Source organism: Phascolarctos cinereus, unplaced genomic scaffold, assembly GCF_003287225.1.
Source record: "Phascolarctos cinereus isolate Bilbo 61053 unplaced genomic scaffold, phaCin_HiC Scaffold_726;HRSCAF=1367, whole genome shotgun sequence".
NCBI lineage: Eukaryota > Metazoa > Chordata > Mammalia > Diprotodontia > Phascolarctidae > Phascolarctos > Phascolarctos cinereus.
In genome coordinates this window covers 28,017,910-28,039,793 of record NW_027556098.1, presented here as the reverse complement: position 1 = coordinate 28,039,793, position 21,884 = coordinate 28,017,910, and the positions used below count along the sequence as shown (strand labels likewise).

Sequence of the window (21,884 nt, the reverse complement as noted above, 5' to 3'; positions counted from 1 at the left end):
GTGACTATGGGCAACCCGCATAACCCCTCTGCAATGAGCTCCCACTTCTGCAAAACAGAGAACGTTATTTTCTTCACAGTTGTTGGAGAAAACAGCCTTGTAGAACTCAAAGTGCTATACAAATGTGAGCAATTACTATTTTTAGTTTTTTAAGAGAGATGGGAAGGGGACACAAAGCAAATAAACTTTTAAAAATTTAAAAATTCTACTTAATTCTTAATTCTAAAGCAGTTCTTAGTTCTACTTAAGTCTGGTAACAGAAGGCAGTGTTAAATATACTGAGTCAGGAGTCCTAGTCAATTTGTGTGACTTGCAGCAAAATAAATCATTTAGCCTCTCTGGGCCTTACATTCCTCATCTACAAATGAGATCAGTGGCATCAATTAATCAATAAGCATTTATTAAGCATCTACTATGTGCTAGTGGATAGGTTACAAGTACAATGAATGAAACAATCCTTACCAGCAAAGAGCTTACATTCTAATGGGACAGATAAGTACATATATGAATATATATATGTATAGAAAATGAATATCAATAAACATTTATTAATCACCTATGCAGTACTAATACTTGGTCTATATCCCAAAGAGATCATAAAAAGGGGAAAAGGATCCACATGTACAAAAATATTTATGGCAGCTCTTTTTGCAGTGGCAAAAAATTGGAAATTGAGAGGATGCCCATCAATTGGGGAATGGCTGAACAAGTTGTGATATATGAATGTAATGGGATACTACTGTGCAATAAGAGATGATAAGCAGGAGGATTTCAGAAAAACCTGGAAAGACTTGAATGAGTGAAATGAACAGAACCAGGACAACATTGTACACAGTAACAGCAACACTGTGGGATAATCAACTATGAATGACTTAGTTCTCAGCAGCAACACAATGATCCAAGACAATTACAAAGGACTCGTGATGGAAAATGCTATCCACATCCAGAGAAAGAACTGATAGACTCTGAATGCAGATCAAAGCATACTATTTTCACTTTCCTTTTTTTTTTTTTAATGGTAGTAAGCACCTATCTACTATGTGCCAAGCACTGTGTTAAACTGGGGCTACAATATATATGTGTATGCTTGTATATGTGTATACATATGGATTCAAACCCAGCAGGGTTTGGGAGGGAGTGCCCACCCTTCAAAACTACCTTGTATATTTTTGTATTTCTAAGGTTCCTCTCAGATTATAGAATTTTATCAACTTAGAGGAGCAGTTTTCCACTATTTTTAACTCGAGGTAACTATAACAGTTCAGAAAGGTAAAATTTCTTTTTTTTAATCTAATAATCTTCTAAAGAGTCCAGGGATTCTGGAGAACTAAGGGATTCTGGGATGGGCCCTTCCTTAGGAGATCAGGTTTTGAAAGACTCATTTAATTTTTACAGTTTTAAAAAAACTTAACTTGGATGATCCTTGACCTAGCATACTCTTCAAGGACAGGACTACCTTTGAGTGTATTAAGGAGACACTTAATGTCTAACTAAGAGTCTGGAGAAAGTTGGCATCCCTGAATTAGTAGCTGAACAATTTTAATTCAATTTAAAAAAATTTTTTTTCCACAACATGCTACACATAAAGATAATCTCATATTCAATCTCAACAGAAGAATCATCATAGTATAATAGAAGCCCCAGATTCTAGTCCCAGCTCTGCTATGTTGCCCAACCATTGTGACTAAGTGGAACTGGATATGCAGTCAGAAGCTGTCATTTTAAATTCCTGATCTCTTACTGCCTGTGTAACATTGGATAAATCACTTAATCTCAGCAGTACTCAGTATCCACAGGTGTAATATGAAGAAGGTGTTAGACTAGATGATAGCCGAGGTCCCTTCAAGGTCTAATGATCTGTAGATGATATTTCTATTTGTCTGTGGACAAAGTATTTTAACTGTGAAGAATATAAAGATTTTGTCTGAAGTTAGATTGTTACACAATTTACGGTCAAAGACTGCCTACACATTAATCATTTTTCAATCAACTAATAACAATATTTCTTGGCCTCTCCCCTTCCTCTCTTCTGGTGTTCTTGAATATCAACCTGCCACAGACTTTTCTTCCTCTAGTCTAGGACTCCCTCAGCTATTGCACCACTTCTGCTGATAAGAGGGGTAGAAGAAGAAAGCTTGCTTTCATTAGCAGAGTGGGATATGAAGGAGTCAGAATGATTAACTTCAGTGCAATGAATAAGAGAATTGTCCCATTCCAATGGCGGTATATTTTGTGATGTGTTTATGCTAGCAAAGAATTAAATACTGGCAACAAAGCCATATCACTGAGTCTGCTGGTGACTGGAAGGCATCCTTGTGAAGGGTGGTAATATGACAGACCCATATTAAAATGTGTGCATAACACTAGGAACTCATGTGATATTGGATACGCTCCATGGGAAAAACAAGCATTATGATCAGTGTAAACAGGAACTGGGATATCCATAAGTGGCCTCCATAAGGATGGGAGCCATATGTTGAAGCATGTGCCATGGCAGTAGGTGCTAAATAAAGACCTAATAAATTTGGGGTATAATGCTAACAATAAAGAACTCTCATTTGAAAGTTTAAGTTCCCCCCCCAAAAAAATAACCTAATGGCAATCTTTGATTGGCATGTTAAAAGAATAGAACACTGTTTTACAAAATAAACTTAATGTTAGGGAAGATTAACATGTTAGTAGCTGTTGTAGCTGTGCAGTATGCTCTCTTAAGATCATAGACTGAAAGCTTAGAAGTCATTTAATCCAATTCCCTTTATTTTATAGATGAGACTAAGGCTCACAGAAGACAGGCTGACAAAGGACCATTGAGTTTATAGGTGGGGCTCACAGGGAACACCTTCTTCCAGTACCAAAACACACTTGGATAGGATGAGGGATGGACTTAGTTTTATTGAGTTCTCAAAAGCAGGTCCTATAGGAAGGCCTCATGAGTTATCTGTGAGATTTTGAGAGTTTCTGGTTTCTACCCAAGCAGGTAGGACGATATTCAGTTATCCATTTTGATTACACCTGGTCTAACCCCCTTGCCTGGTGCCTTCCATTTCTTCTTTTCAAAGTTGGTATACACCTTCTTGTTGATACTTTAACTGACTAATGCACCTCCATTTTCAACCACTACTGAAAGTCATTAGCTTTAATGTCAGCAGCAATGGTTATGTTTATATACACACAGAGGTAACAAAACATACCTGCTTTGGAAACAGCTTTTGGCAACTCTTGTGCAAACTATTTTGAGGATTAAACAAACTTGAAGCTGCCTCTGACCTTGGACTGTGCTACTACCCACCTTTACATCCCTTGAGTTTTCCCACTCCTCCAACGGATTCTCTAAAACAAAAGTACTTTCTGGGTGACAAAAGGAAACTTTTCAAGAAATACTAGATGGCAGGAGAGGTAAAGTAGAGAATAGTTAAAGAAACCCAATTGTATTTTATTATACTAATAGTTTCACTAATTAGAACAAAAAAATCTCATTTCATATTTTTTTAAAATATACTTTACTGATGCCTTTATCTCATTTGATATTCACAAAAGTCATGTGAGTTTATCATCATTCCCACTTTACAGATATGGATCCTGAGGCTGTGAAGTAGATTGAATGATTTGCCTAAAGCCATCCTACTAATGACGAGAGGAACTAGGCCTCAAACTCAGATGTTTTGACTTTTAATCCAGGGTTCTTTGTACCATATCACACTGTCAATTTGACAATATTTACTAGGCTTCTCTCCCCTATAGGAGCTAGAAAATGAATACAATTAGCATTCACACAGCAGTTCACACAAGCAATTCTGTGTAACACTAAGAGTACAGGCACTCAAAGTACTTAAATAGTCTTCTCTTTTGCCTAAATATCTGTTTTATTCTCAGAGACAGATCATCTTAAAGCTAGGAGTTACCTTAGAAATCAACTAGTCTATCTCTCCTTCTGTTCTCAATTCAAAAGGGGAAAAAAAACCTTTCAAGCTAGTTTCCTAAATCCTTCTCATTAATTCCCATTTGAAAAACTGCAACTTATACCTGCCTCTGTACCCTTAGACAACCAAGTTTGATTCTACAATGTATAAACACAACAACACACAGCATTGTATGTATCATTAGCCTTCCCATTGGAACTTGATGCTAAGGAAGAGAAAAAAAGCAAGAAAATGCCACTGAGCATGACTTCCTGTGCTTGCAAACACAACTAAAAAAGCTGATGAGCAGCTAGATGTCTATTCAGTAGTAAGCACATAGCTATATTCTCCTCTTCTGATAATGGGAGGGAGTGTTAACAAGTTAGTCAGTCCTCATTTGAAGCCTTAACCTCTGTCAGCAAAGTCGTGGAATGAAAGCCAACCCTCTGATTACTTCACATTGGCAGAGTCCATTTTCTGTTATTTTCTGGCTAAACAAGTGACAAGTGATTCAAATCTTGAAGGATTCCTTCTGTGCCATTACCCTTCCCCTCCCTCATTCCACTCTATCCCATTCTAATCCCCACACAACTGCATTCTTTATAATTACCAGATATGTCCTAAAGCCTGTAATAAGGAGGAGACCAAAGCAAGGTCAAAACACCTCTCTATTTTATTTGACTAAATTCATGCTCTAATTATTTTGAATTCAAAGTAGGTCTAGCCTAATCTAGCCCATCATTCTATTTATGTGTTTGGGGGCTAGAAAATGGAAGAAAGTATTCCCATCAGCAGAAGATGGAGAGTATAGACCAGTATGGAAAATCCTTAGTTCTAAGAACTGGGCAGATGGGCTTGATTCTGGGATAACCTACCTCTCAACTCCACAAAAAGAGTTTGATCCAGACCTGTCAAGTACAACCCAGAACCTGCCAAATCTCCAAAATCAGAGAAGGGGAAAGTTACCTACCCACAAACAACACAAAATGTAACCATATCTAAAATCTTTAAAAAGATAAAAGCAGCTCATTTATTACATACAATACATTGCAGTTAGGGAAAAAGTAAAATAATTGTCCCCATTTTACATATGGGCAGAATCAAGGTTAAATGCCTTACATAAGGTCACCTATGGTGGCTGGAGGTGGTAGTCAAATCCAAGTGTCTTGATTCCACATGAAGGTCTCTTTGAATTCCTAGGCTGTGAATTCAAAAATTGCAAGGACCAGGTCTTATTTATACCTCGAATCACCCTCTACACCTAACAAATGGTTTGCATACATAGGTTCTTAATAAATGCTTACCAAAAGAAGACTACGTCTAACAACGATAACCTTCATCTTTTTCTAAGCAAGATGTATTGCTGGGGGCAGCTAGGTGGCACAGTGGATAGAGCAGGACAGCGTCAGGAGGACCTGACTTCAAATCCGGTCTTAGACCATATACTTGACACTTACTAGCTGTGTGACCCTGGGCAAGTCACTTAACCCCAATTGCTTCTCTCTCTCTCTCTCTCTCTCTCTCACACACACACACACACACACACACACACACACACAACACAGATGTATTGCTTAGAAATACACTTTCTTTGGTGGAAGACTGGGGAATGGGATTGGGGAATAGGGACAGAATGTTAGGATGCAAGGGGACAGGGATAAAAAAAACATTACAGGTGCACAGCATTAAACTAAACTTGGCTTATGATCGCTAACATTTAAATAAGAAATAACTTCAAGGTCGTAAAGAAATGGAAATTGCAGGGACGCCATCAATTAGGGAATAGCTAAACAAGTCGTGGTATATGATCGTGATGGAATACTATACTGTGCTATAAGAAATGACGAGCTCATTGATTTTAGAAAAACATGGAAAGACTTACATGAAATAATGAAAAGCAAAATGAGCAGAACCTAGAGAACATTGTATACAGTAACAGCAATATTGTTTTAAGAACGACTTTGAGCAAATAAGTTATTTTGTCTATTATAAATATCCAAGTTTAACTATGAAGGACATGTGAAGAAAGATGTTATCTGTATCTAGGGAAAGAACTGATAAATAGAAGTATGTGTAGAATAATTTTACATATGTGTCTATTTGTGTCTAATGGCAGCCATTTCTAGAGAGTGGGGTGAGGGAAGAAAAAAAAAATTTACATGATAATTTTGTCATTCATTTGAAAGAAACAGCAAGTTGTGCATAGTAGATTTGCAGTTTCACGTACAATCATCTTTTTTTTTATTGTACTATGTTACGGAAATGCTTGTTTTATTCCATGAATTAAAAATAAAATTGAAAAACTATTTTTCAACTATTTCAACTATTCACTCTTCTTAGCCATATCAAGTGCTATGTTACATAATTCCAGCACAATAACATTTTTAGAAGATTAGTTCTCAAAAGAATTTGTATCTCTCTAGGATTATTCCATGATTAGAGTCCCTTACAACCTGTCAGATGTGTAGTAGACATGGTTCTCCTACTGGTGTCCAAAAATGTAAGAAAACTTGACCTGTAAGAAAAACAACCATGTAGATAACAATCTAAATTCATAAACACATGTATGTTTACATGACTATCATTTGATGTCCTTTCAAGTAATATATTGCTTGAAATCTTATTACATTAAAATTAAGGCCTACCTACTCATTGCCCCAGGAAGGTTATGTGTGGTTACACAATTCAATTCAACAAGCATTTTTTATGTGCCAGACACTGTGCTAAGCCTAAGACATAAATAAAGGCCAGAACATCATCCCTGCTACCAAGAAGCTCCTACTCTAATGGAGATAACAAGAAAAAATCTATGTTGATACAATAACAGGGTACACAACAGTGTAAATATGGAAGGATTCTGAGATAACTTGTTTCTAAGACGTGGTCACAGAAGATAAAGTGACTTATACAGGGATCAGCAAATGACCAGGTTGGCTTCAGGTCTAATGGAGAGTTATGTTCAATAAATCTAAAAAGCTGGTCTACAGCCAGACTGTAAGGGAGTTTAAAAGTCAAACAGAAGGGTTTGTATTTTATCCTAGAGATGGTAACTGAAGTTCCTTGAGCAGGGAATTAATATCCTCAGATCTATGCTGTACAGATATCTATTTGTCAACTGTGTGCAAGTTGGATCCAGCAGGGGTGAGACTTGAAGCTAGCTCTTGCAATAGTCCAGACAGAGGTGATGAAGGCCTGAGCAAAGATAATGGCTAACCAAGCTCTGGCAGGTCTTACCAAAATGGAAAAAAAAAAATTTCAAGTACTTCAGCTTCAAGATTGAACGGGTTGATTCTCTTTTTACCTCTCTGACTACTTCTTCATCAGGCCTTCATATTAAGCATACTCCTCAAATTAAGTCCAGATTCCTCCACTTCTCCCTGTCTTGGGAGATCTCATGTACTTAGAGAACACTTCAAAGCTTTATAGTTGGAAAAGGCTTCAGAGGCAATCTAGACCAAACCGGCTCATTTTACAGTGGAGGAAACTAAGGTCCAAAGAAGTTAAGTTATTAGCCAAAGGTCACACATGTGTAGTAAGCATCAGAGGCAAGTTCCTTTGACTCCAAAGCCAGGGTGCTTCTGACACACGACATTGCCTCTCACATTTTCTATCAGTTCTAAGCAGAGAACAGAGAAACTATCTTTCCCATTTTTACCTCTTCTTTAAGTATAGTCTAACCATCTTCAACTGCTTTCTGGATACTATCACTTGGATATCACAAAATCATCTCAAATTGAACATATCTAAAGGGAAACTAATTTTCCTCTAACACTATCATTCTCTCATTTTGTTGTTGTTCAGTCTTTTCAGTCATGTCCAACTCTTCCTGACCCCATTTGAGATTTTCTTGGCAAAAATACTGAAGTGTTTTGCAGTTTCCTTCTCCAACTCATTTTACAGGTGAGGAACTGAGGCAAACGGCATTAAGTGATTTTCCCAAGGTCACGTAGTTAGTAAATGTTTGAGGCCAGATTTGAACTCAGGAAGATGAATCTTCTTGTCTTCAGGCCTGGCATTCTATCCACTGCACCACCTAGCAGCCCTATTATCCCCTCTAGCCTTCCCTGGTTCTGTCACTAGTACTAATATTCTCCCATTTACCAGGCTCTACACCTTACGTTGTAATACATCAGAGATGTCCAACTCAGATGGCAATAAATGTAATTGGAGAATATTTAACAAAATAAATAAAAGTAAAACAGAACATAATGTTCATGTGTGGTTTTCTAAATTAAGTTGCAGCCCAAAGGGATTAGATACTGTTTCATGATGCCCTTTTCTATTTGAGTTTGATACCACTGAACTAAAATGGTATTAAATTTTAACTGTTTTCTCCCCCCCAAAAGGAGAAAAGTCAGAAACCTGAGAGCATACCACCAATGATATAACACTACCCATGTTTCATTTCTTCTCTCTCAAACAAGTATGTCCTTTAATTTCTATTTCTTTCTTTTAACAGATATTTTTGAAATAGCTCTGAAAAGCTGGAAGAATTTGATCAATATACAGAAACAAGTATAAACACTGTCAGGATGAATATTCTCCTCAGACTGCGTTACCCATTTCACAATCTCAGAATATGTTAATGTATTCTGAGTCAAATATAACTGTCACATATTTCTATTTCTTGAAAAAAATAAGCCCCTATAGTTCATCAAAAGATGAATCTAATCACATTTCTTGCCCTCTCAATGGGTGGGGGAGGAGTTAGAGGGAGGGAGAGAATTCAAAACTCAAAATGTTCATCTTCTGAGTTCAAATCCGGCCTTAGATATTTTTTACTAGCTGCATAACCATGGACAAGTCACTTCCCTGTTTGCCTCAGTTTCCTCATCTGTAAAATGATCTGGAGAAAGAAATGGCAAACCATTCCAGTATCTCTGCCAAGAAAACCTAGAATGGGGTTACAAAGAGTTGGACACAACTGAAAAATGACTAAACAACAAGAGTATAATTAAGAATGGATGTATACAAATCAGAGTCACTTCAAGTGACACTTCTGGAAGAGATCAAGAAATGAGAAGTAAAATCAAGACACTTTCAAGAAGGGATGTCAGCAGAGTAAAAATGTGGATGACAGTGGAGGAAGCAACATGGTGTAGTGGCAAAGACTGGTCTTAAAGACAGAAAAATTGGGTCTGAATTCTGGTTCCAACATCTATTAGAAGTAATTTTACTTTTTTGAACCTCAATTTCCTCATCTTTAAAATGGGATAACACTTCCACTACCTGCCTTGCAAGGTTGTGGTTAGAAATTGTTCACTTGGGTCCCACTATTTGGGACCCCATTTGGAGTTTTCTTAGCAAAGATTCTAGAGGGTTTGCCATTTCCTTCTCCAGCACATTTTAGGTATCTGAGGCAAAAAAAAAAAAGGTTAAATGACTTACTCAGGATCACACAGCTAATGTCTGAGGCCAAATTTGAAGATGAATCTTCCTGACTTAAAGCCTGGCATTCCATCCACTGCACCACCTAGCTGTCACTATCCAGCTATGGTTAAAAAAAGCATTTTGTAAACTTTAACACAGAATGCAAATGTGAACTACATGTAAGTACAAAAGACACATAAATGCCAAAAAAATAAAAATCTAAGGAGGAGGGGTATGAACACAAGCAAGCAAGACTGCCCCTGACCTCAAGCAGCTGACATTGTAATACAGGATAGCACATTAAAAAGGATATCGGCTGGAGGAGTGGTACACAAGCAAGAAGCAACAATGTTTGGAAATGATCAGGAAGTGATGTGGAGGCCTGATTCCTGGCAAGCTAAGGTGCAAGCTCTTGTCTCTGAGCCCAGAGTACCAGGAGCAGAGTCCAAGAATGATGGGGATGACCTGAATGTGGATAGAACGGTTTGGAGATGACTCAGAAGTGGCCTGGGGTGAAAGAGGGGGGTGGAGGGAGATTCAGATCTTTGCACCACATAAATATACCTATGATTTTTTTAATTTAAAAATTAATTTAATAGGTTTTACATGATTGCACATATACAGCCTATATCAAATTGCTTACTTAAGGGAGACAGAGAGAAAATCTGGAACCCAAGGTTTTATGAAAAATGAATTTTTAAAATTGTCTTTACATGTGATTGAAAATAATAAAATACTATTTTAAAAAAAGAAAAAATATTTGAACCAGTTTCAGAAGAATGATCAGTCAATACAGATAGAACAAAAATAGTTTCTTTGGTATAACCCTTTTAAGCCAAATCACCCATGAAGATTAACTTCCCAAAACTCTAACAATATTTCCAAAATATATCATCAGTCTTTTTAAAAGGAAGTAAACACAATTTACTTTTACCATATACTCCTTTTAAATGAGGCATGAAAATATTCCATATAAATAAGTTGCAATGTATAAGAAAACAAAATTTGTCTTTGATATAAGTCACATGAAGACACATTACCAAATGGCCATTGGATTCTGTGGAACCATCATGTGTTTAAGTGAAATGTTACAGGGGACACTTTTCATTTCTATGGAAGTGTGTTGTAAAATATTTTATGTAGGCAATTGGCCAAATTTGACAGTTGGGGAAGGGAGGGTTTTGTGATCTTTAAGCAGAATTTCGTTATGATGTATTAAGGGTGTTTTTCATGACCAACTACATTGGTCAGGGAAACCTATAATAATAATCAGGCTGTTTTCCTATAGCAGACATTTGTCAATGATTCTATCGTTGGTGGGTTGCCTCTCTGTAACCAGATAATTTTCAACACACACAAGAAAGCCTACCTACCAAGAAGTCACACAAACCTGGGACAGACCAAAAATAAGAATTCAAAAGGAAAGTGAGTTTTCTCCCTTAAAAAACTGTTCATTCGGGGCAGCTAGGTGGCAAGAGCACCAGCCCTGGAGTCAGGAGGACCTGAGTTCAGATCCAGCCTGAGACACATAACACTCACTAGCTGTGTGACTCTGAGGTCACTTAATCAGTGTTTGCCTTAGTTTCCTCCCCTGTAAAATGGGGGACATAACAGCATTTAAGTCTTATGGTTGTTGTGAAGATCAAATGAAAAACTATTTATCAAGTGCTTAGTACAGTATCTGACACATAGTAGGTATTTAATACATGCTTGTTCCCTCCACTTATTCCTGGATCTTGCTTATCTACTAAGCCACATTTTAGTTTTGCATAACAATCCAAGCATCAACATAACACACACAATAAACTCATAGTACTAGCAAAGGGGTAATAAAGGGAGGGGAAGAGGTAGGGGTCACAATAGTAGAGGTTAAAAACAGGCAGGTAGAAGGATAGGGTGGCAAAAAAGAACCAAATATTCCAGCACCAAATTAGTTGTTATAAAAATATTATGGGGGAAGTGAAACTGCAGTATACATGAGTGAAGTTAATTGGACCCAGTCTGTTTATAGCACCTTCCTCCGCCTCAAAAGACGAGCTGGCCCCACTGAAACATTTGCTAATTATACTGCAAAGCATGACTGCCCCAGTGTTACCACAGAGCTTAATCACCAGACACTTCTACAATATTTGGAATCTCCCTTCTCTAGTGGAACAAGTTGATGGGCTTGTTTTTCCCCTTAGGAGTAAAGTTTAGCTGAAAGTTTCAAGAGAAAACAAACCAGTATCACTTGTGGTCACCTACCTGGCCTTTGGAGATGGGTGTGCACAGAGTCATCTGGAACTGGAGGCATTCAGTGTAGGTGGGTTAATCTCTGTATAAGGTATTGGCAGGTGTATCGGGCTTATTGTGCTTGGATAACAAAAACCAGCTGAGACTTTTCACACCATGAAAACTATTTCTAAAACAGAGTACTATAATTTTCGTGTGTGTGTGTGTGTGTGTGTGTGTGTGTGTGTGTGTGTGTGTGTGTGTGTTCGTGTCTGCCTCCTCATTCCCCGATCCCAATAAAACCCACTAAAGAACAATTTTGGAATTTTGTTTCAATCATCCAAATGTCACAGAATGTTGATCTCACTCTAGTATTTAAATAAGTGGGGGTGGTGGGTAGCAAATCTTGTACCTTCTTTAAGTGGATCAGGACTGAAGCTAAAGCCCTCTGCTTTCATCATCATAAAATGCAGAAGAGATTAGAATAGAATTTGATTCAACAACCCTATGTGCACTACACTGTGTTAAACTCTAGTGATATAAAGGGATTAAAAAAAAAACAATAGCCCCTACCCTCAAAGAACTTACATTCCACAAGCAAGATACAACATGTACACAGATATATATCAATCCTTTCCACATGCTTTCTATTCCAGTCAAGTTGAATTTCTCAAAATTCTTTATACTTTCCCACCTATGTGCTTTTTGCTCATGCTGTTTCCTATGCCTGGAACTTCCATGAGGACTATCTCTGACTTTTAAGACAAAGTAGCTTTAAGAGAAGGAAAGTATACCACCAGCTGGGGGATGGAAGGGAAGAGAAAATCAGGAAAGGTCCAGCATAGGAAGGGAAATCTGTCCTGCACTTTGAAGGAAAAAAAGTGATGGCTGTGAGTAAGCAACGCATTACGATATGGAGGATGACCTATGTAAAGGCATGGTCACAGAAGATAGAGCAGTCATATATGGAAAATGGCTAGCAGGCCACTCTGACTGGACAAGAGGGGAGTGACATGAAATAGTACTGGGAAGGTAGATGGGAGATTTATAGAATGTTTCAAATGCCAAGCTAAGAAGTTTCTATTTTATCCCAGAAACAACAGTGAGCCATTGAAGATTTCTCAGTAAAAGAATGACATAGTCAGATATGTGTTTTAAGAATATCAGTTTAGCAGTTGTATGAAGGCTGCACTGGAGAGGTGAGAAACTAGAAACAAGAAGACATATTCAGAGGCTACTGTTAATTATCCAGGAAAACAGTTATTCTAAAGTAGAAGTTTTTGGTGTTCACAATAGAAGCCATTTTTCTGAAAGCTTGATAATTATCATGTTCTCAAAAGATATTAGCATTTTGTATAAAACACATGGCTACAGTGCATTTCCTTTGGTCTTCTTGCTTTTTAATATCCAAAGAGGGATGTAAACACCATTCATTTCAGCACAGAGAACTGGATTCTAATTTCCCATTGCTAAAACAAGAGAAAGGCAGTTCTGGAAAAATTATGCTTTGTTCATACTCTTGAATTGGAAAATTTTCATTCTAATGCCTGTCACAATTATCTTCCAAGAGAAATTGGATAATTATCCAATAGAATGACAATGGTTTCATCTAACACTGTGATGGTTAACAGAAGACAGAAGACCTCAGGAAGAGATGTTTTGCCTGTCCTTGTACGGATCCCATCCATGTTTCCATGTCTACAAACATGCTCATCCAATGTCACTTCCTAACTGATCACAACACAGATACAAAATGACAGTTAACTAAATGTGTTATCCCAGCCCAAAGCAACAGTCATAAGGAAATAGAGATCTGGCAAATGGATTATGAGGAAGATTCCCACTGTATTCTACTGAAAATTTTTCTTTGTTTCCCAGTTGGTGGGGGAGGTTCTACTGAAATGAAGCACACGAAATGAACCAGTACACTGCAGCATGACACCAGTGACTAAAAGCAGGCTGGGATGAGTTTAAAAACATCAGCAGAGGAAAATTCCACGGCTTATTGTTTAAAAAAAAAAAAAGCTTTGAAACTCATCTCACTCCTGAGCAGGGAATGCTAACCAGAATATAAATTAAATTGCCCACTTATTGTCATCCATGCACTCACTTCCATATCTATAGGCCTGTGAAACTAATGGAGTTTTTAGCAGGTACTTTACAACTATACAAAAGAGCTGGCCTACCTGCTGAAAGGTAAAAATATTTCTCTCATTACCTACACATAAGAAGAGATAATTTGGTTCATTTGTATTCAGGCTCAGAAACAAAAACAGGTGATGTTCTTAAATGACAGCATGCTCAAATTCTCCCAACACCATTTGCCCCAGAAGCCTCCCAGGCACCTGCAGTCCACTGCAACAGCCATTAATTATCTAAGATTCAGACACTCACTACATACCGTACAATGGTTAAGCACAGAGTGGCAATGTACATGCCCAGACCTACATTTTTTCAATATCCTAACTCAGTTTTACATCAGGTCATGTTACAATGCAAGACCTGTTTGGGCATCTGATTCCACAAAACTGGAGGGCTTGGAAAAGCACCTTCTAACCCTGTCTCTTACAGAGTTTCAGTGCAATGACTTGGTAGCCAATGAGCTCTAGCTACTTAATAGCAGCAAACCAGAAACCCTGAGCTGTCAGCACCAGGGCCAGTGTAAGATTCCCATTAAAGTTTCAAAGACCTGCTTTCCATTCTGAGAAGAGAATCTCTGATGGAAACCAACAGGGGCTGCACCTAGAGTACGGCAAAATGTTGTGGAGCCCTTTGTAAACAATGATTAGAGTCCTGTTATAAACTATTATAAACTAATTATCTAAGATTTTCATTGCATTCAACAAGTGCCTACTATATGCCCAACATTATAGTGGGTTCTTTGTCTATGATAAGGATTTGCGAGTCAGGAGACCAGGGTTCTAGTCTGTGTTCTGCCACTGAAAAGTGTATCTGAATTCACATCGTACGGGGATTTAATTTCCCGTCTACTTCGGTACAATACTTCACCAGCAGTCAACCCCACCCTTTCTAAATAAGGGTTATCTAGGAGGCATATAAGGAATTTAAATCACCGTCCTCTTTACCAGATACTTTAAGTAATTAGGAGGGATTTTACAAAGCCTAGATACTGCTAAAATCTATTTAATGAATGCAAAACAGTTCACTAACCTCGGCAACTGGCAGAGCACCGGCACTAGTGAGACACAGCTGCCCTATCTCCCAGATCAAGGCCCAAGGCTAAGTATTTTTTTTAAAAAAACCTCTGGCTACTACAAACAAGCAATACATTACTGCTCTATTACACGGTGCCAGCCCTGCACAAGGACTTTTTGAGCCTGCTGTTAAAAAGCTTGTGAAATTCACTTTCTAGATTTCTTCTTCGACCATTTTATAAGAAGCCTCTCCCTCTCCCTTTCCCCTCCAGGTATACACAGCATGACAAAGGAGATGAACATGATTTCATATGCCTCCCATTTCGTGATCAAAATAACACAAACGAAGAGATGACAAAAACGGACCTCATGCACTGATTAATCTTAGCTAGCTATTATGGATGCATGCTTCCAGTAGGCCCTACAAGACAAAATCTAGTAATTCTTGCAATGCAACACTTATTTTCTCATCCCTTACTATATGTTCACCGTAACCCACCCACCTATGCCCCAGAAGGTGAAGTTTTGGAGCAAAGGGGGATTGCAAAGAAGAGAAAGAAGCCACTACTAATTAGGTCATCAAATCCACACCCACAGATCCACAGCAGCCAGGGCTAAATTGTCCCTAAGAGACTACAGATAATACTGTCAAACCTGTAAGTGGCAGCCAACAGGGGTGCACTTTTTTATTTGAGGGATGCAGAAGGGGGTGATCCAAAAGCAGAAAATCCTCTAAAATGGAAGCAGGGCGGGGAGGGGGGGAAGGCTGGGAATCCACCTACGGTTAAAACAGCAAAGACAGTAAACTCCCTAACCTCAGGCTCAACATCGTGGCCAGTGTGGGAAATGGAAGAGACATTTACGAGGGAAAGGAAGAGAAGGGGCGGAGAAGAACTGAAGCTCAGGGTCCAGCACACGCCCACATCCCCCAAGCAGGGGATAGCTCCCAGAGCTGGCCCAAGGCGAAGGGAGCAAACACCTTCGCCTCTTCCTGGCTTTTGCGCCTCCTCCCCACCCCCCTCCCGCCCCGGCTGCAAGAACCAGGGATGCACGCCCTGCACCATCTCCAGGGTCCTCTCGCCAGGCCGGAATTTCGAGTTGGGATGGGGGAGGGGGGGCGGTGCCCAGGGGTCTCACCATAGATCATAGCCAGGCCGGTCTCATGCAGGAAGCGCACCCGGCGGTGTTTGAAGAGCCAGATGGTGAGGATGGTGAGGGTGAGGAGCAGGATGAACGTCAGGAGGCTCACGCTGTCCTGCCGGTGGCTCTCCTCCGCCTCCTTCTCGGTGGCTATCTCCTCCATGGCGCTGCTGTCCTCGGCGCGCAGACCCCTGCACAGCTGCAGCAGTAGCAGCAACAGCCCGAGCAGCAGAGGCTGTGGGGGCCCCGGGCTCGCCCGGCGCGCCGGGCGAAGCGGTGGCACCATGGCCCCGCTGGGGCAACCTGGGCGCACTCTGCTTTGGCTTCCCTGCCCTCGTGCCCGGTTTCCCGAACTGGGGAGGTGCAGTCGCTGAACCGCCCCTGCAGCTGCGGGTCCTACTCCCACTGCCGCCGGCGCGGCAGCTCTGCGCTCACTTCTTCACCAGAGGGGCTCCCGGGGCGGCTGCTGCTGCTGCTGCTGTGCTGCTGCTTCAGCTCCCGCTCCAGCTCTTGCTTTTGCTGCTGCTCCTGGGGCTGCGGCAGCCCCGCCTCCTGCTGCTGTCACCACCTGGAGAGGGAGGAGGAAGCTCAAGTGCGCAGGATCCCCAAACCCCTCCCACAGCCCCTGCTCCCCAGCTCCGCCGGCTGGAGAGCGGCAGAGCACCCGCCCGGCGTGGCCACTCCCGGAGACCGCACGCTCGCTCGCTTCAGCTCGGAATTGCTGCCTAGTTTCCCACCGCCTGTTCCTAGCGCGAGCGCGCCCGGGAGCCTGGGAGCCTGGGAGCCTGGGACCCTCAACTGCTTTCCGGGCTTTGCAGCAGGGCTCAGCAGACCTTTCGTCCCAGTACAAGGTGCCTTGTTTCCTTCTCAATCAGGGATATTTAGGGTTCACGGATAGATTTCAGGGGATCCATGCACTTGGGCGGTGAAAAAAAAACTGTTACATTTTTATTTTTACTAACCCTTTGACTGAAATTTAGCAATTTAGCAATCTTCCAATTATGAATATAGGGAATATTCTACAGGAGTATTAGTTGACTATTAATTAGGCTTCATCAAACTGCCAGACTGTCCACTGCACAAAAATAGGCTACGGATTCCTGCTCAAAAGCCTTTCCATTAGTGTCTTGCTTCCCAATCAAGGGGTTTGACTCCAATCTTCCCTCCCCCTAAAATGGGGGGGGGGGGTTAGGGAGTAGCATCCCTGTTTGCAAAGACTTCATTCTTTGTTGTCCGAGACGTGACGAGATCTTTAGACTCGAAGGGCTGAGACTGGAACCCTGGCTTCTCTTTCTTGATCTTCCACCTAATTAGTTGTGTGATTTTGAGCGAAATCTCAGAATCTCTCCTGGGCCTCAGTTTCCACCTCCGTAAGATGGGGGTGAGCTGGGAGGAAAATGCTTAAATATGATAATCTTTCGACCCTTTCATTAGTAATTAGCATTCTAATGATTGTATGGTAGGATTTCATGGAGATCTGCTGGATTCCAAAACAATCCTCAGTTTTTGTCAGAAGTGGGATTTGAACCCACGTTTTCTTGACTCCCAAATCCAACTCTCTAAACTACACATGGCTACCTCTCAAAGCTGAGGGTTTTGGCTATTGATACTAAATTGGATAAAATAAAGGTGACTCTAAAGCAGGGTTAGATTAGTCCATAGCAGAAAGCGGAGGAGACATTTGCATTTTAGGTCCTGCAAGTTAGAAATCTGTTCTTTGCAACCCCTACATTCTTTCTGGGGAGGCCTGGGGAGATTATGAAGCTGCTGAAGATACAGTATCCAAACCCTGAAGACATGTATATGATCCTTCCTCTTCACCTCCCCCTAGTCTATCATTAACTTCTAGCTGCTTTGTAGGTCTTTGGAAGCAAATAATCTGCTAAATCAAATCACAATAAGGTAATATCCCTTTGTCCTATATTCCTTCCAGTAGGAGTTGCCTTTTAAAGATGGGACTCCAGAAATAGATCAAAGCTTATCTCAAAGGATTGTGGAATCTGGAGGTCAAAGAAACAGAGCTACAGATTGGCTAGGTAGACACAGATCCTTAGGTTGTATATTTTTTTTAGCGACAGGATGAGCCCCAATGAATCTATCATGAAGGAAGTGTCCACTAATTTAGAGATTTTCTTCTCAAACAGAATATTCTGATGAGATTAATTACAGTGAAAACATGAAACAAACCTGATCTCCCAAAGTTGACATTCTCCTCCCAAATCATTTGATATCCTGCCCAGATGAGTTTCTTTGCTCAACTTTCTCAGATAAGGAAAGTATATGAGCAGTCACTGGGGACTGGCTGTAATTGTACCTTGAGGCTGTGTATTTGTGTGTATCTTTATTTGTATGTATCTTCCTTTGGGTCCTTGCTATCCTCCTGAAACATCCTATCACTGACGCTAATTAAGCTGGCATCATCCTTTATTGATCTCCAGTTAAATGGGCCCAGGTGGGAGGAATTGGTACTCTCTGGAAGGAATTTGAGACCCCAGGGTTGAGGAATTCTCCAACACCCAGCTATTCTACTCCATTCCATTCAGGAAGCCGTAGTCCATGAAGTTCATACAAGTTTCCCACTGAAATTCCAAATGCTAAAATTCTTGGTCATTGGAGATACCATTGGAGATACAAGAGCAAAGATAACTTGAGTAAGTTTCTAGGAACTGCCCTAAATCTATGATTTACCAAAAATATGGATTATTCTTCACACTATAAAAGTTAAACTTTACAGATTAGTCAGTCAGCCATTTATTAAGCTCCTTCTAAGTACCGCGCTGTGCTAAGCCCTGGGAATACAAACAGAGGCAAAGGACAGTTTCTGCCTTCAAGGAGATCAAAATCTAATCAGGAATACAACTTTAGAGACTGATGGGGCACCAGATAGGATAGCCAAGACTTCTCATTGTATCTTAGTGTGAGGAGGACACAGGACTGACCTAGAAAGTACAATTTTCCCAGAATCATAAACTATTTGAACAAGGAGACTCCTTAGAGATAGTCTGCCTTAACTCCCTTTTTTCTACAAATAAAGGAACTAAGGCCCAGAAAGGCTGATTTACTAATCTAGATTTAAAAATATCTGAATATCCTCTCCCTCTCCACTATCCTGTGATGTTTTCTAGAAATGCTAGTTATAGCAGTAACACAAGAGAAAGAAATTATAGAAATAAACATTGACAGGCAGGAGGCCAAACTACCAGTGTCGGTAGATGATGGTTTGTATAGAAAACCTAGAGAATCAGAAAGGAAACCATTGACATAAATAATAGTTTCAGTAAAGCAGCAAGATACAAAATAAATCCACAAAATTGTCCACATTTCTATATAGCAGTAACAAAACCCAAGAGGATAAATGGAAAGGGAAATTCCATTCAAAATGACTTCAAAATGAATTAAATAACTGGTAGTCGATCTGCCAAGATACACTCAAGACATAAAAATACAATTACAAAAAAAAAGATTTAAAGAAAACTAAAATATCATGAAAACTAATTTATAGATTTAGTGCTATACCATTCAAACTACAAGATTTACCATTCTGGAAAAGAATTTGGAATTATCCTGAAAACCTTTTTGTAAATTGTTGTTACAAGGGAAAAGATTCTGGAAAAGGGAGAAGAATGAATTTATTTAGAAATTAAAGGCATCCATAAAATGTTTTGATATCTGTATATTATTTTTAAATGTTGGACAGACTCATTAGTATAGCATAAAAGGATTCTTTATTATGTTTTATGTTCTGTAGTCCCATTGTAGCCTTGACTAATCACAAAGAAATATTTAAATAAAACATTAAATCGTGTGTATATGAAAATCATATCATTACTCCTTCACTTTCCCCTTAATTATAAACTCCTGTGTGTCAACTTTAACTTGAAATCCTCAAATCTTCCTCTGAACTGTCTCTCATTTTAGCTCAGATTCAAGATTAAGGCAGATTAATTTGTGATTGCTTGACAAAATGGCTCCACTGTATCTACTGGAGAAGGAAATGGCAAACCGCTCCGGTATCTTTACCAGGAAAACCCCAAATGGAGTCATGAAGGATGGGACACAACTGAAATAACTGAACAACAACAAGATTAAGGCTTCACAAAAGCCCCCAGGATGTAATGCCCTTTCTCAGTTAAAACTTCAAGCCTCCCTAAAATTCACCAAGTAACACCACCTGCCCAGCCTCCCATTTTTTAAGATAAAATCTCATTTTAGGAACCTATGTTGTTGTTTTTTAAATTTTAAAAATTAATTTATTTTGATTTATCAACAATCACTTCCATACACTTTTGAGTTTTAAATTTTGCTCCTCCTCCCTCCCCATCTCCCTCCCCAAGACGGCATGCAATATGATATAGGCTATACATAGACATTCGTATTAAACATATTTTCACATTAGTCATGTTGTAAGGAAGAATTAGAACCAATAGGAGGAACCACCAGAAAGAGGAAACAAAACACAACAGAAGAAAAAAATAGCAAATAGTGTGCTTCTGCCTTCAAACTCCATAGTTCTTTCTTTGGATATGGATAACATTTTCCATCATGAGATTTTTGGAAATGTCTTAGATCCTTGCATTGCTGAGAAGGGCTAAGTATATCAACATTAGTCATTGCACAATGTGGCTGTTACTATGTACAACGTTCTCTTGGTTCTGTTCACTTCACTCAGCATCAGTCCATACAAGTCTTTCCAGTTTTTTCTGAAATCTACCTGCTTAGCACAATAGTATTCCATCACATTCATATACCACTTGTTCAGCCATTCCCCAATTGATGGGCATCCCCTCAATTTCCAATTCTTTGCCACCACAAAAAGAGCTACTATAAATATTTTTGTATATGTGGGTCCTTTTCCCATTTTATGATCTCTTTGGGATATAGCCCTAGAAGTGTTATTGCTGGGTCAAAGGGTATGTACATTTTTATAGCCCTTTGGGCATAGTTCGAAATTGCTCTCCAAAATGTTTGGATCATTTCACAACTCCACCAACAATGCATTAGTGTTTATAAGATGTTTTAAGAAGTCTCTCTTGTTTTGTATTTTTTGGCGTGGCAATTGGGATTAAGTGTCTTGCCCAGAGTCATACAGCTGGTAAGCGTTATGTGTCTGAGGCCAGATTTGAACTCAGGTCCTCCTGACTCCAGGGCCGGCCTAGCTGCCCCTAAGAAATCTTTTCCTTTTCCTTTTAGTCTCTGGGCAACACATCTTTTTTATTTTCTTATCCATTCCTTAATACTTCCAGAGCTTCAATAAGTTTATACTGTTAGGTCTATCTTACTTATAGAGACATTAAGATCGACCTTTAAACTTCACCCCAAATCCTTGCATTCCTGAGACTAGAAACCCATTTTCTGGCATCTTATTTAAGTAGTCATTATATCTCTGAAAGTTTTATTACCGAAAAGTAGTTTTCTTGCATAGCAGATAGACTATGGGAAAATGATGATCTGTTGAAGGTTTTCTTTCTCATAAATCAAGGCATTGGAAGCTCATTTTTGAGAACTGGTATGTAATAATTGCTAGGCATATAGCAAAGAAAGACATATAACAAAAGAAAGGCCCTATATGAACCAAGTTATTTATACTAGTACTTTCTGTAGTAGTAAGGAACTAGAAAGAATATAGGTGCCGTTTGGTTGGGGAAAGGCTAAACAAATTGTGGTACCCGGATGTAATAGAATATTATTCTGAGGAAAAAAAATTACGAATATGATGAATACATAGAAAAATGGGAAGACTTATGTGAACTGGTAAAAAGTAAAGTAAACTAAACAAGGAAACTAACATACACAATGACAGCAATGTAAATGGAAAGATGGAAGAAAACAAATATTTATTAAGCACCTACTATGTGTTGGGCACTGTGCTAAGCGGTTTACCAATATTATCTCTTTCGATCGATGCAACAACCCAATGATGTTAGGTGTTATTACCCCCATTTTACAGTTGAAAAAACTGAGGTACACAGAGATTCAGTGACTTGCCCAGGGTCACCCAGCTAGTCAGTGTCTGAGGCTGGATTTGAATTCTGCTCTTCCTGACTCCAGATCCAGCACTCTATCCACTCCATTACCTATTTGCCTCTAGGACAATATCAACAAAATAATT

The 21,884-nt window shown here is 39.5% G+C and overlaps 1 protein-coding gene and 1 long non-coding RNA gene across 7 annotated transcripts in view; one reads left to right on the top strand and one right to left on the bottom strand.

Annotated features, from left to right (window-relative positions):
- SLC9A7 (solute carrier family 9 member A7) overlaps nt 1-16,314 on the bottom strand; it is a 197,785-nt gene extending 181,471 nt beyond the window's left edge. Inside the window, exon 1 of the mRNA XM_020992885.2 lies at nt 15,773-16,314. Within this exon, the coding sequence (XP_020848544.1) occupies nt 15,773-16,061 (289 nt within the window). The 5' untranslated portion in view covers nt 16,062-16,314. The remainder of the gene's footprint in view (nt 1-15,772) is intronic.
- Nucleotides 16,315-16,384: 70 nt separating this feature from the next.
- LOC144454426 (uncharacterized) overlaps nt 16,385-21,884 on the top strand; it is a 95,636-nt gene continuing 90,136 nt past the window's right edge. For 3 of the 6 annotated variants that reach the window (XR_013482765.1, XR_013482766.1, XR_013482770.1), the window contains exon 1: nt 16,385-16,626. This is a non-coding gene — a long non-coding RNA (uncharacterized LOC144454426). The remainder of the gene's footprint in view (nt 16,627-21,884) is intronic. The other 3 variants (XR_013482769.1, XR_013482768.1, XR_013482767.1) reach the window with 2 other exon arrangements.